This window comes from Solenopsis invicta, chromosome 13 (assembly GCF_016802725.1).
Source record: "Solenopsis invicta isolate M01_SB chromosome 13, UNIL_Sinv_3.0, whole genome shotgun sequence".
Taxonomy (NCBI): Eukaryota; Metazoa; Arthropoda; class Insecta; order Hymenoptera; family Formicidae; genus Solenopsis; species Solenopsis invicta.
This window is the reverse complement of record NC_052676.1, coordinates 14,704,607-14,719,992: the sequence shown is the minus strand read 5'-3', so window position 1 is coordinate 14,719,992 and position 15,386 is coordinate 14,704,607. Positions and strand designations below refer to the sequence as shown.

At 30.8% G+C, this 15,386-nt stretch overlaps 1 protein-coding gene across 1 annotated transcript; it reads right to left on the bottom strand.

Annotated features, from left to right (window-relative positions):
• Positions 1 to 383: 383 nt before the first annotated feature.
• LOC105199500 (protein FAM136A) lies at positions 384 to 14,490 on the bottom strand. The gene is made up of 3 exons (XM_026139662.2): positions 14,266 to 14,490; positions 5,493 to 5,633; positions 384 to 809 (listed from the first exon to the last, which is right to left on the bottom strand). The coding sequence occupies exons 1-3, from the start codon at positions 14,347 to 14,349 to the stop codon at positions 609 to 611; spliced, it is 426 nt and encodes a 141-aa protein (XP_025995447.1). The 5' UTR covers positions 14,350 to 14,490; the 3' UTR covers positions 384 to 608.
• Positions 14,491 to 15,386: the final 896 nt, after the last annotated feature.

The following is a 15,386-nucleotide window of genomic DNA, read 5'->3' as shown; positions in this document are numbered from 1 at the left end:
CATTCGCAAACCACATTATCCGCATTTTGTAAATACAAGTTAAAACTTTTATGCAAAGTAGTTGGCCGTTAATATAAACGAGTCAAAACATCATAATGTCATATAGATGCTTAAGATTAAAAATTAATAAAAATCTAATTTTTTGAATTTTTTTCATCTTCGACATAAATCAATCTTTCTGTGTATGGATTTTAATGCATATATTTTAATTATAGGAAAAAATTTCTTAATTTGTATAAACAATAAAATAAACTACGCAAATAAAAAATTTTTGTCAGTAATACAAACAAGTTCAGCATCCTTTTAATACTTTTATGTGGTTTAAAAATCAGATGCAGTATAAAGGAAAAAGAGAAAGAGAAATAGAGAATTAAGCTAATCATAGTTTTTAGATCAATTCATTGGGATTATTGAATAAGTCATGTAGAAAATATATCGTATTTGCAAAAATTTATATATGTAAATAACAGATTTAAATACTGCTACATTTATTTTGTACCTGTAAACAAATTTTTTTTAAGTAATATATTAGGCATCAGACAATTTTCTTAAAAAATGTTAAAATTGAGATGCAGTTAACATTTATTTTCCAACTATAAGAAAGACTGTTACGAGAACTCATTTTTACTGAGGATTTTCTTCATAGTCTTTTCCAAGGTCGGCAGTAATTCGCAATAAGAATCTACACATTTAGTGGCACACTTTTCAAATTCTTCGCTATACCTGTCCACATCAGTCTGAGTTGGGCTTGGTCCCATTTTGTCTTTTATATTATCATTGCACTCCATTATACACCTTTGTAAGCGATTCTGTAAAATAATGTACTTTAAAAATTAAGTAAACATGTTTATTTGAAATTGAAATCTTTTGCCTAAAGTATGTCTATTAACCTGAATATTTAACACGTATATGTTGTTATAGGAAAAAGCCTATTTGGTCGAAATGGAGTTAGCATCAAATTCAATAATGAATTAGAGACCAGTATAAAATACCATTTAAATGCAGCATTTTTGAAAAAATCAAGTTGAAAGTTTAAACTCCTTTAAATCGCTGTAACATAAATCAAATCATCCGAATATGTTGAAATTTCTTACAATACATTTTTATAGTCAAATTAACATCAGATGAAACACACTCCAACCTTTTTTACCTGAAAACTATTTCGTAATATACGGTCTGGACTAAATGGGCCATTTTAAAAAAACAAGAATTTCAAGAAGTAATTCATCAGTAAATTATCAGTAAAACATTAAAATAAAGTTATTTGATGGAGACTGTTAATGAAGTGCACACAATAAAATAATTGTAAATTAGAATTAGAATTATAAAATTATTTAAAAAAAATTGGATTATAAGTACCGACTTGTATTGTAATTAATATCAAAAACAATTTTAGTAAAAAAAAAAATAATATATTTCAACAATTTACTTACAGCACACAAACGCGTTCGATCATGTCACATTATCATAACGACCAAATGAGTCCTTTTTGCTCAACAATAAATCGCATTTATCATCTTAATATAATTTATTTAATACAAAAGATTAACGTCAGAAGTTAGATCTCGGATTTCTTTATATGAATGATGAAACTTTTTTTCGATTATCTTAACCGAAATTGACAAAACAATGAATATCTTAGAAACTAGAATCGACCAAATGGGCCTTTTCCTATAATAACGGCACAGATAATCCTGATAATGTATGTACATGTTTGTATGTGCAAATACAACCATCTCTTTATATATCTGGTGGAAAAATTTTAATGTTTTGACCTTTACTACATGCTACTATGGTGGCTTTCCTCTAAATGATCATTTAGAATAAAGAGCCACTATAATGGTTTTTTTCCTATTTCGATATGTTTGTTGATTATGTATATACAAGGTAAATCATTATGATTGCCTCAAGGTTTTACCATAAAGGATGACTTATCGACTGCAACCGAGACCGTATACATATACATGCATACAGGGTGAATCTTATAGTTGCAGTCGATAAGTCATTTCTTATAGTAAAACGTTGGGACAATCATTATGATTCACTTTGTATACACAAGTTTATTTAGACACTATGTCTCTTAATAATAATAACCAAAGATGACAAATTCTCTTTCCTTGTCCATCTCTTTTTGCAGGTGTATTTAATATTGTTCCACGGTAGAGCTGTGTTCAGTTCATTTATAATAACATTTGATAAAATTTCAATATTTTGTTAAAATTTATGTTAAGGAAACGGTAGTAATATGGCACTCATTTACATTTTATTCAATAACTTTGTTAATAATCAATAGGGTAATTCCATTTTGATAGTAGCATTTTGAAGTAGCCGTATAAGATATTTCCAACATATTTGCGAAGAAATGCCTATGCAAAGAACTCAAGAGCTATGTACTTGTATTTTATTTATAAGGTACCCGAGCCGAATAAGGCCCCCCTAATTTATTTTATTTTTTATAAATTCTATTTACAAAGATATTGAAATAAACTAAATAAGAATGTTTATTTTAACCACTCGCCAAAATAAAATTATCTTCTATATAAAACATTTTTAAGTAAAAAAAAAAGAAATGTTTTTAAACTCTGATATTGGGCCTTATTAAATTCTTCTGCTTTTAATAAGGGCCAAATTAAAAATAAATTGAAAATAACAAAGGAATTAAATATTATTTTCCAACTCACTGTTAAAATGATTATTAATCACAAATACGAAATCCTTTAAAATCTATTTTACTAGTAAAACATCACAATTATTTTTAATTTTGTCTATAACTGATACTTTAACTTTAAGAAATTCTGGCTATTTTAGTGGCAAATTTAGCTTATGGAAAGTTAGTATCATTGAAAATCGTTATTCTGTTGCAAGTCACATACATAATAAACAAATGATAATGGCTATAACAATAAATGTACAAGTGAGCCTTATTTATTAATACATTATTTATAAAAAAGTATATTTATTCCAAAAAATTGATATACATATTTGTTTTTTCCTATAGTTAGAAAGTTGAATAATATTATAATATGTTGTAATAAACCATAAAATAATGTATACTTATTAAATTTACAACACATTTTTATAAAAACGACTAATTTACTCACTTTGTTACAAGCTTTCGTTGCACTGAATAAACGTGTTGCCACTGGTATTAATTTCCTATTCAGTTTTTATCTACTTCCTATGAAATATCTTTTAAGCATATATTTCAAACATAAAGCGGGTTTTTAAATGGTAAATTTAAAAGTGGGCCTTATTTAGTACTGGGCCTTATTCGGCTCAAGTACCTTACGAGGGTAGGCTAAAAAGTAATGCACACATGCTTGTAGAGCGAACAAAAACAAATAACAAGATTGGGCAAAAAGTACATTAAAGTACAATTCTAAGATTCAAAATCATATATTTATTTTTGTCATTCCGTTCATCCAGTATATTTCGAGAAGTAGAAGTATGGAGACGTGTTCTAGTGCTACATCAACGCGAATTAAACAGCGTGCTGTTATCTAACTTTTAACTGCTGAAAAAGTGACTCCTATTGAGATTCATCGTCGTTTAAAGGATGGTTATGGTGACGATACTATTGATAGGTCTACTGTAAATCGATGGATAATAAAATTTCTGGTTGACTGGAAAAGCCATGATTGTTGATGAAACATGCAGTAGACGTCCGATCACTGCCACAAACAATAATCATCGCAAACTCGTCAACGATATGATTCAAAATGACCGACGAATCACTCAAAAGCGTGTTAGAGGCAGCCTGGCCCCAATAATCTTGCAACATGACAACGCTCGTCCACACACCTTGCGCGCAACTGCAGAGACTCTGCAAAACCTGAAGTTTGAACCGATTCCACACCCTTCTTACTTCCCCGATCTTGCGCCTTGCGATTCTTATTTTTTTCCTCTACTTAAGAGACACCTCAAAGGTAATCATTACACCTCAGACGATGAGGTGAAGGCAGCTATGAAGTCCTGGATTCGAGAAAAATCGGAAGAATTTTTCAGTGACGGAATGAAAAAACTTGTTACACGTTGGGAGAAATGTGTTAGCCTTAACCGTGACTATGTTGAAAAATAAATATATGATTTTGAAGTTTAAGAAGTGTACTTTAATGTACTCTTTGCCCGATCTTGCTATTTATTTTTGTTCGCCCTGTACAAGCATGTGTGCATTATTTTTCAGCTTACCATCGTATTTAGATCTTTACTATCGCTCTACACTTACATATGAAATAATCATTAAACTTTTTACATTCCCTATAATAATCATTTTACGTAAGTTGTAATACATGATCGCGCTATTTAGTACATTAAAAAATCGATTCAACTTATGATATTTTCGTTAATTAAGAGTAAAGAACTGAAATCACAATACAATATTAATATAACATAAGGCATATAACAGAGTTGTGAACAAATTACCTTCACTCTTATTTTTTTCTAACTTTTGCGGAGTAAATCCTCGCGTGGTATAAATATCAGAGTTACCCTATTTATATTAAAACTTGAAGGATTACAATCGTTAAAATGCTGTTTAATAGATTCTGGATTCAAAGTTATGAAATATTCGTTGCTTAAATGATTTATAAAAATGCAACAGTACTGCCTAATAGGTGGAAGAGGAAACAGAGTGGTAATATGGTCACCTCAAAAATAAATTAAAAAAATTAATTTTGATATAAAAATATCACTTAAGTAGCCGTATTAATAAAATGCTATGCTATTGAATTATTTTGCATAACTCGAAATGTGTATAGCCAAATAACAAATTAAGTAACAAAAAAAACAATTATACAGTCGTTCGTATGATAATTTAACGTTCAAATTTAAAAATAATGAGGAAATAATTAAATGTTAAAATGTAACTCAAAAAAATTTTCGAAATGCTGAAAAATAAAATGTCTTATAATAATTATTGTCTATTGTGTATTGGCATATTAAACCCATTAATCAGGCTACTAAACAAATGATTCAATATATAAGCAATTAGAATTCGTTACTTAATAACAAAGATAATAAGGACAGCCATAATGCTTACAGTATAATAGTCATAATACTATTCCTTTTCTATATTTGAAATATTTTGTTCAATAATTTCATCAAAATTTCATCAAAAATTTATTAGTTTCTATAAAATATAATTAATTTACCACAGATTTTTTGTTGCAATTTTATAAAAAAATTCCTCACAATTTCAATAAAATGTAGTTAGTTTTTTATTACAGAATATCTGCATAATTATTGTAATTCATCAAAGATTTATTATACATTCAATTAAATTTCCTCACTGTTTCATTAAGCAGCATTAATAATTTTTATTAAAGTTTCATTACATTTTCATTGATTTTCATTAAATTAAGCGAACATCAAGTTTATCAAAATTTCATCAAAATAAAAATCAAGGATATTTCAATGTTTCTTAAACAAAATGTTACAACATGCATAAGCAGCCAGATTACAGAACTGAAATAAAATTATACAAGCTTGATTACCTGCACTCGTTCAAATTCTCCTTGAACATATTGTTGTGCTTTAATCAAAGAAGAATTACAATTCTCCACGCAGGTGTGTACTTTTTGTATGCTATATGATTCATTTTCACAACATTGTGCAGCACATTGATGCATATTTCTCTAAAATTAAATATGATATTATGTATAATAAGTATTGTATATAATGTAAAACTGTTACATACAGGATGGTTCCTAAGTAAGCACAAAAAATTTAAGAGTTCCTTGACTTTAAATATTCCATCACTTATTTTATTTTATAAAAAAAAATTCTAAAAAAAGTACGTCCTAAAGTGCTTTATTTTTAAAATATAGGATGAATATCAATTGAGAAAAAAATTATGAAAACTTTAAAAATATAGAAAACGCTTCAAGATATTTTATACAAATTTGATGTGATATTAAAAATCATTTCCAGTATCATGAAATATTTTTATATTCATCATCCACCAAATGCATCCGTAATCATATTAAGATTTTTTAGTAGAAGAATGGTACACCTTACAATTAGTCTTTTCCTAAGTTTAACAACGTTCTTTAAAATCCGGAATTAAAATTATACACAAATTGAAATTAAAACTAATAGTCACAAAATATTGACACAAACTTTTTATTGACTCGACTTTTTTATATACTTGTCGCGACGCTACTGTATCACTTGATAGTATTGCGTAAAAAAAAGCATTTGTGTTGAAAAAACTATAGAGAGTCTAAACGTCATCCCGTAGCTATTCAGCCATTTAATAGCAATCAAACGTAATTAGTTCTTAGTTTTAGAACTTATAGAACCAATAAATTAACGCGTCAAAAAACAGTCTAATAATATTGTCCAGCTGTTGAATTTATTGAATGCGACAACTTTCAACACGACTAGTAATATGACTAGTAACACATCCGTAAGCGAGCGCAGCTAATATCGAAACTGTGAACTAGACAAAGGCGAGGATAACGTATTATCTTACAGGAAAAGTTCGAGATTTAGATGAGCGATAATCTTCGCTCGTAAAGTATGGAGAGAAAAAATAAAAACACATTTCTAATACAATTCACTCAATCTATTGATTGAGCCTACTGAGACCTTGATCAATTCAACCGTTACTAAGATCCGATAATCTCAGGAAGTTGTTGACTCGCATAAAGAGACACGTGCGGTCTCGTGCTGCGCGTTCCCTTGACGCGACCACTACCGTATCTCTTGATATTTAAAAATATATCTTGTAAATTTATATCTAATTTGTTTACTTGTTTAATAATCTACCCATAATATAAAGACAAGAGTATGCGCATCCGATAGTAAGCCACTGCGTAGTCTAAAAGTATACGTAACGCTCAGACAGATTCGAATGTTTCCGGAGCGATTTGGGTCAATGAAATACGAGGTGTGTTCAAAAAGTATCGCGAATTTTGTGTTTTTTCAAAAATTATTTATTTATTCATGAATATCTATTTTGTCCCCTTCAAAGTAATCCCCATGAGATATTATACACTTGTGCCAACGGTTTTTCCAATCTTCGAAGCACTTCAAAAAATCATTTCTTTTTATCTTGTTCAGCTCCTCCTTCGATGCCGTCTTTATCTCGTCAAGCGTAGCGTAACGTCGTCCTTTCATGGGCCTCTTCAGTTTAGGGAACAAGAAAAAGTCACAGGGGGCCAGATCTGGGGAATACGGTGGCTGCGGCATCATTAGTGTGTTGTTTTTGGCCAAAAAGTCGCGCACAAGCAACGATGTGTGAGCAGGGGCGTTATCGTGGTGCAAAAGCCAATTTTTGTTCTTCCACAAATCCGGGCGTTTCTGGCGGATTGCTTCGCGCAAATTGCGCATAACTTGCAGGTAATATTCCTTATTGACCGTTCTACCCTGTGGCAAGAACTCATGATGCACCACGCCCCTGCAATCGAAGAAAACTGTCAGCAAAACTTTCACATTCGACCGAACTTGGCGCGCTTTTTTCGGTCTTGGTTCGTGCGGCAGCTTCCATTGAGATGATTGAGCTTTGGTTTCCACGTCATAACCATAAACCCACGATTCGTCACCAGTTATGACCCTCTGGAGCAAATTTGGGTCGTCGCGGACAGAGTCCAACATCTCATTAGCAATGTTCATGCGATGCTGTTTTTGGTCGCAATTGAGCAATTTTGGTACGAATTTCGCGGCGACCCGTCTCATGCCCAAATCATTGATAAAAATCGAATGGCACGAGCCAATCGATATGTTTAGGTCCTCAGCAACTTCTCTAACGGTGATTCGACGATTGGCCAATACCATTTTCTCCACTTCATTAATTTTTTCGTCTGTTGTTGAAGTGCTCGGGCGTCCGGCACGCTCTTCGTCGTTCACATCTTCTCGGCCTTCTGAGAACATTTTGTACCACCGATAAACGTTGCTTCGGTCCAAGGTAGCTTCTCCGTATGCCACAGTCAACATTCGGAATGCATCCGCGCACTTAATTTCGTTTTTCACACAAAATTTGATACAGGTTCTTTGATCCATTTTTTTGAATAGGTAAAAATCGAAGACGATCCAAAACACGTGCAAGCAAAGCAGCTGTCAACAATTAAGTGAACATTCAAAATGGCCGAGCTTGTCGGCATAAGTGAGAGACATGAGTACCAACATAACGCCACAAAAAGATCGAAATTCGAATATACGTAACCCGCGAAAATTCAAAATTCGCGATACTTTTTGAACACACCTCGTATGTAAGGTAAAATGCCACTGAAATGTTATTGTAACAAATTTTATTAACTACTCATGACTTTGAAATAAACTAATTTCTCGTACGCGCATCAACTCGCTGGCACGGGCGACGAGAATGGTTCGAGTGAAAAGAAGGAAAGGCATATAAATGACGACGCGAGTTTATGGTTTCAATTGCAACGACACAAGCTTTATTTTTTTAAATCGCGATGAATGTTTTAACAATGATCATAATGCAGAATTAGAAAAAATAGAGTATCACGAGTATGTACAGAAACGGATTTATATTCGAAATGCAAAAATAACGCGAGTATTTACAGGTAACGGAATCTATATACAAGTACGTGTTTACGCGATGATGTAGTGTATGCATGATACGCCGTGCTGGCGCGGTTTCGATCGTGCATTCACGAGCAGTGTGGTGGGCGAGGCCTATTACGCAATACGCGGGCTAGCCTGAGGGCCTATTCTCGAAAAATATCGTATACAAAACTATACGAAAATACTATAGTATACGTTACATATATTATAGAGTTCCCTAGTATTTTCGTATGCGATATTTTTCGAAAACAGGTTCGCTGGTCGCGTGATTTATAGACGAATCGATTCGCGAGCGCGGTTGCTTGCGATAATTTTCTTAAAAATTTTAATGTACAAAAACTTGGCGCTGCTAGATAAAAAAAGTAATAAAAAGAAAAGAAAGAAAAAAAAATGCGACAAATGTAACAAATAGCTTGAGCGTATGTGAGCAAATGAAATAAGTATGCGGCTTTGTTGATTAAGTACAAACTAAGTTTATTAATAAAAATGTAAACTTATCCTGTACTAAGCTGCATACTTATTTAAATCGTTCACATACGCTCAAGCTATTTGTTACATTTGTCGCATTCTTTTTTATTTCTATTCTTTTTATTGCTTTTTTTTAATCTAGCAGCGCCAAGTTTTTGTACATTAATAATTTTTTATTTCAATAAAATTTTCTCATTTTGTACTATTTCTTTCTTGATTCTTTAAGATTAAATGTTATATATTCCATTAAAACTTTTTTAAATTAAATACATCCACTTGGATTAATACAGAAAGATTTTTTAATATAAACAGAGTATCATTTCAGATTTGTAGAAAAAATAAAAATTTGATACACACATCCACACCTTTCATTAACCTTTTTTTTGAAAAGGTAATTTTGTGCTGATATCACGCGTTTTGCAGTGTTAAACAATATGTAAATTTTTATGATAAAAGTGACATGATTTCAACTTACAATTAACAAAATTGTAAAAAATTAATGATATGTATCAACATGCGAAGTAAAAATGTATCACTACCATTTCTATTTTCATTTAGAATTTACTTCGCTGTGACTGAAAAGTAAAAGATTAAATGAAATACATGTTATAATATACAAAGATCGCGTTCACATACGCATATAATTTTATGCAAGCAAAATCGTTTTTTCCAAGCTTTCGATCTAAGTTTCGATGATGTAGTGTTATTCTATCACGTTGTTTGAAGGGTGGCAATATTTCGTTTTACTCAGGAAACCTGTACAACTGTCAGATTAAATTGACATTGTCGTGGCTTGACAACTCTATGGTGTGGATGAGTGCAGATGTGAATGATTATTACCAGATTTCTAAACTACACTAGATTGCTAACTTAGGTAGGGGGAAGTGAAGTAATCACTAAGTATTCCACATTGCAAATGGCCGAACTTCCGTTCGTTCAATTAATATGTTTCGTATATTTCTGTCATCGTGTTATATTGTGTGTACTAAGAAACGTGTTAAAAAAAAAAAATAGAAGGATAATCTTTAAAATGCCACAAATTTGTTGTGTAAAATACTATAAAAATATTGACAACCAGATTTATATTTTTTTACGTAAGTATATATATATCACAAATTTCTGTTCTGTACGAAACTATGTTAGATAAATTATGTTATTTGACGTTAAATTATGTTATTTAAGTTTCAATATTTTATACTTATTTATTATTTTATGACTTATGTTGTAAATATTTTTAATATGATACGTTTAGATTCCCATTTAAGAAAGAAGTATTGGAGAAATGGAATGATACAGTTCAAAATAATTTTAAGCCTGTAAAATAGCGTAATCTGTAGTGATCATTTTACCTCAAAAGATTATGAGGTAAGACCAGGTGCCTATAAACTAAGGTTAAAAGAATACGCTGTGCCAATTTGCCATAACAACAATGACGATACATCTTCTGTGAAGAAGACATACATCTTTCAATACATCTTTCGTGAAGTTGGCGCGATTGTTCGTGTCACAAATGGCTGCATATCCATCCTATCCATGCTTCAATTTTGCTATACCCCCACTACCTAAGTTAGCGATCTAATGTAGTTTAGAAATCTGTGGATTATTACTGTATTTTTTAATTTTTTGTTATTAACATAAAATTGACGTTTCCACCCAAGATTAACATATATATGTATTTTAATTGTATAAAGCATTTTTAATTTTGTAAATTAAAAATGTTGAGATTATAACGTTTCAAATTATAAATTATTAAAATTGTCGAATTGTGCGCCTAAAATTTGCAGGCTCAGGCATAGCACATAGCACAGTATAATAGTGAAGATGTCCTTGCATATTGGTTGACTCTTTACATATTAACTTAATTCTTCACGTAATGATAAGAAGTCATTTTTAAACTTTGTCTTGTTCATCAGTGATTGTTTAGTTTAAATTATTCATAAAGATTAATGTCAACTTAATGGTACGAAATAATAAGCCATACATAAATCGAACTGTCAAAATTATCAAATAAAGTACATCAACGTAATTTATTTGACAGTTTACTACGGTGCTATATACTATCCCTGAGCGCGCGAATTTTAGATGCTACAATTGGACAACTTTAATAATTTATAATTAGAAAAATATTATAACCTTAACATTTTCGTATTAGAATTTTCGACTTAGAATATTCCGAAAAATTCGCTCATTAAAAAAGACCTTTGCTAATGCTGGGACACCCTGTGTCTATATATGTAATTATATATATTTAACTAATATTTAACTTCTCTCCCCCCTCTGTATGTATGTACGTAACTGTTATTGTAACCTACTGGAAACTTTAAAACTCTTTTCGAGAACTATAGAATTTCATCATGAAAATCAATTGTTTGGTAACTTGAGGTGCGAGCAATAATTTAAAAAAATTTTTTTCAATATTTAATGACCAGAACTACAGTTTATATCTATTAGAAACTCGAAAACTTTTCGAAAACTATAGAATTTCATAGTAAAAATTAATTTTTTTTTTAAAACCCAAGGTTAGGTTAGGTGCCATAAAAAGTTAGATTAGGTACCATGCAAAGTTGGCACCTCATATTTTCAAATCATCATTTTTATTCTTATTTTGATAAAACTATTGCTGCAAACTATCAGGAACTCTAGAACAATTGTCAGTGCAAATAGAACTTGCATGAAAACTTGCAGTGTAGAAAGATGAGGTGCTAACTTCACAAAGACAAATTGAGTGGGATTTCCCAAACCAGAAAATGTGTAATTTTCCGGATCAAATGTGTTTAAGGGTTAAAAATAATGACAAATAATGACTATTGGACAGAAAGCAGAGATATGCATAACCTTCAGAAACGATATTCACATTAGCCGTTCAAAGTGACTTTGCTAAACAAGCAAAAATCGATTGCTAAGAAATGATAGCTAACAATAAGTATGACTTGTGTGAGTATGAAGAGGGTCGCTTTTATGATCCTGGCCTGACTAATTAATAATGAGTAAAATTTTCTCCATATAAACAGTATACAAAACTTTAAACGTTTTTTTCTCACAACTATATTTTTGGAATTGGTGTCTATGATATCTCAAGATTGACATGATCAATTGAACTTTTGCATACATTTTCAGCACATGTGTGATTATCACCCCTTATCACGATTATGTAAAAATATTTTATTTTTCCATTTTCACAGCCATTTAAAGATTAAAGATTTGCAAAAATCAAAACTTAATTTTCAAAGTGACATCATTTTTTCAATTTTCAATATTTTTATTTCATCCTGATACTTGATATAACCGAAGGCATATGAATTAAGAATTATTTTGACTTTTTTGTTTCTGATGAACAGAATTGGCTTAAAGGAGGGAACTTCATGTAAACAACCGTTTCTTCTCGATTTTTTTTTAATGACAAAATTTATTAAATGCAGACAAAGTATACGCTAATATTCACTATTTAAACTAATTAAAAAAATTTTTTTATTGTTGAAAAATTTCAAAATGGCGGCACAGCAGCTGCTTGAAGTTGGTTCCTTGAATTTGCTCCGGCCTACGCCGAGGTCACAAAATTAATGTTAAACAAAAATTTCGAGAAAATTTCGTTAGTTTATATAAAAATGCACAGCATATACCTAAATTATTAAAAAAATTTTTTTGAAATTAACACAAAAGGAAACTTATAACTTTCTAATGTTTTTTTTCATATTTTTGAGATAATTTCCTAACAATTTCAGCAAAAAACAGGAAACGTAAAAAAAGATCGATTTTACACGAAGTTCCCCCTTAATCATGGGGCACTATGCTTAAACACTTTTTTGCATCAATGATTTTAAGATAGTCCATTGTAGTTAATTTTCATTTTTTTTTTTGTATCAAAAAATTTATAAGCACTCTTAAAATATGAATGAATATATAGAAAAATTTTGATATTAAAAAATTTTGATTTTATAAAAAATTCCCAAAAATGCAAAAAAACATCAGTTGCACTAGAATATCCCTATAAGATTACAATAAAGATGACATTGAATAATATTAAACAAAAAAAAAATCAAGATCTCATATCCTAAAATACAACTTGATCTGGAATATGTATACAACTATATCACATTTTGCAGAGTATCATAAATTTATTTATATTGAATAAGTATACAACCGTAATTTTTAATCTATGATTGCAATAATATAAATTGAGTAAACTATTATATATTTTGTACATATGTTTCTATTACAATACATTTCATTTCACTTAAAATGTAATGTATTAATTATAAGGTCCAATGTTTAAATCTTATTTGTTTATAACACAGTGTTTAGCTTTGTTCATTAGCCCTTAACAATTTATATTGATTTTAAATATTAAATTGCTATGTATTTTAATATTTCAAAATTTTAAGTATTGATATGAAATATTTGTAATATTCATAATATTCAATTTGTGTAACTCTAATTTAAAAAAATGAAACTTGCATATTTTGGTCGCAGCTAGATCTTAGTGCCTATATTTATTCATGTAATTTTATATACACTTCTTCGAATTCAACCAGAATGTTTGCCAAATTTTTTCTGGTCATAACACAGCATATCAAATAAGAATTAGTAATATCATGATTTTTATTAAATTAATTAATTTAATATAATAATTGCTACTGATTTGCATCTATATACCCATTCCCCCCTGAAAAAACTTATTGTAAAAAATAACACCCCACCCAGGGTTCGAATCTGGTACCTCTAGAATCTCCGATCCTGGCGTCTTACCATACCACCTCGACCACTTAGGCACAGTGATATTTCTCCCAATATTCGGCACTAAGATCTAGCTGTGACCGAAGAAGGCTTTCTTATTATCATTGTGTTGTTACACTACCAAAAACACCTCTCTACTTTGAAACTTGCATATATATTTTTTAATATTTTTCCACTTAATTTAGTTTATTAAATATATCTTTTTTAGGAATTATCCCTAACAGCACACTTCATCCATGGGACATCCCAGGGACATCTTTAGGACATACGGACGTCCTATGAATGTCCCTGGGAGATTTGTGCTGTTAGGGATAATTATTTAATGGTTTACATTGATATCAACAATCTTTTTAAATGTTTCTTCATTGGTTAAAAGCTTAAACAATCCATAATTACAAACTATCATTTCAATTAAAAAAAAAATTAATTTATATTGTTTTTCAGTTTTGACCACTTCAAATACATAGAAAACATATTACAAATATACATTTTACATGCGCAGCAATTCAATATATAATCTGATATTCAAAGCACCTGCATCTTCCGTAAATACGACTTGTCAATTTCTTCGACCATTCTCGTCATGTGATCTTCGACTCGTTTTCTCTGTTCTTCCATCCTTATTTTACTTGTTTATTACAATTTTATTATATCCGTAACACGAAATATGAAACACGTGCGTCAAAGATCTAAATCGAAGGACTCCAAAATCTAACCTAACCTAACCTAACCGGCGAAATTGAAATAAACGAGATTGAACGAGATTACTCAAGCCCATTCTACATGAAATTCTTCTTCTTAAGGCCAGTTTCACAACCTTCGGTCAACTTAGGATTGGTTTATAATAGCCGTTACCGTAAGAAATTTACCAATCATAGTCGACTATTCTTCTATAAATCGACCATGATTGGTCAATTTCTTACGATTACGGCTATTATAAACTTACTTTTATAGCGTTTTTGACTGCAGTGGGTTTTAACCATTGAACTATACTCTAACTGGAATGGGCACTGCCATATAATGTCCGTAAGCGGAAAACGTGATAGAAATAGCATGATGCGAGGGGCCACCTTTCTTTTTCTAAGCGTTCTCTGCGCATGCGTCAGCATTCATCTTACATTCCTACTCAAAAAATTTCTTCTTTGTTTAAATTTCTTCTTTGTTTTCATGTTGATACAGCATGTAACGGAATTCGTGGAAACGAGGAAGAAATTAACTTTTACTTAAAAGGTTACTTAAATACTTAAAAAAATATAATACAATTTTGCTTTTGTTTTATTTATGTATGTCACTCAAGTCACTCGTTTATCTATTCTCATGTGGCGGTACTGCAAAACTTTCTAACGTGACTGTACTGACAAAGAGAGGTGGCCCTTCGAAATGGCTCTCTCTCGTCACGTTTTTTGGCGGCTAATGCCCATTCCAGTTAGAGTATAGTTCAATGGTTTTAACCCAGGCTGTGTTCCGTTTTTACTGGCAGTGCAGTAAATGTGACGTCATGACAGTACACTGTCACAACTGTTCCAATATTACTGCATTACTGCCAGCACTGCTATAGCATCGTATTTCGGAACAGCATAGTAGCCATATTGCACTGTAGCTACCTCACCTTGGAAGCTGCAGTAATCACAGTGGCAATATGGCTACCATTCATG

Coding starts and splice junctions, on each gene's coding strand:
- LOC105199500 (XM_026139662.2), bottom strand. CDS start 14,349: ATGGAAGAACAGAGAAAACGAGTCGAAGATCACATGACGAGAATGGTC. Junction 5,634..14,265: donor CGTATTTACGGAAGATGCAG/GTGCTTTGAATA, acceptor ATTTAATTTTAG/AGAAATATGCATCAATGTGC. Junction 810..5,492: donor GAGAATTTGAACGAGTGCAG/GTAATCAAGCTT, acceptor ATTATTTTACAG/AATCGCTTACAAAGGTGTAT.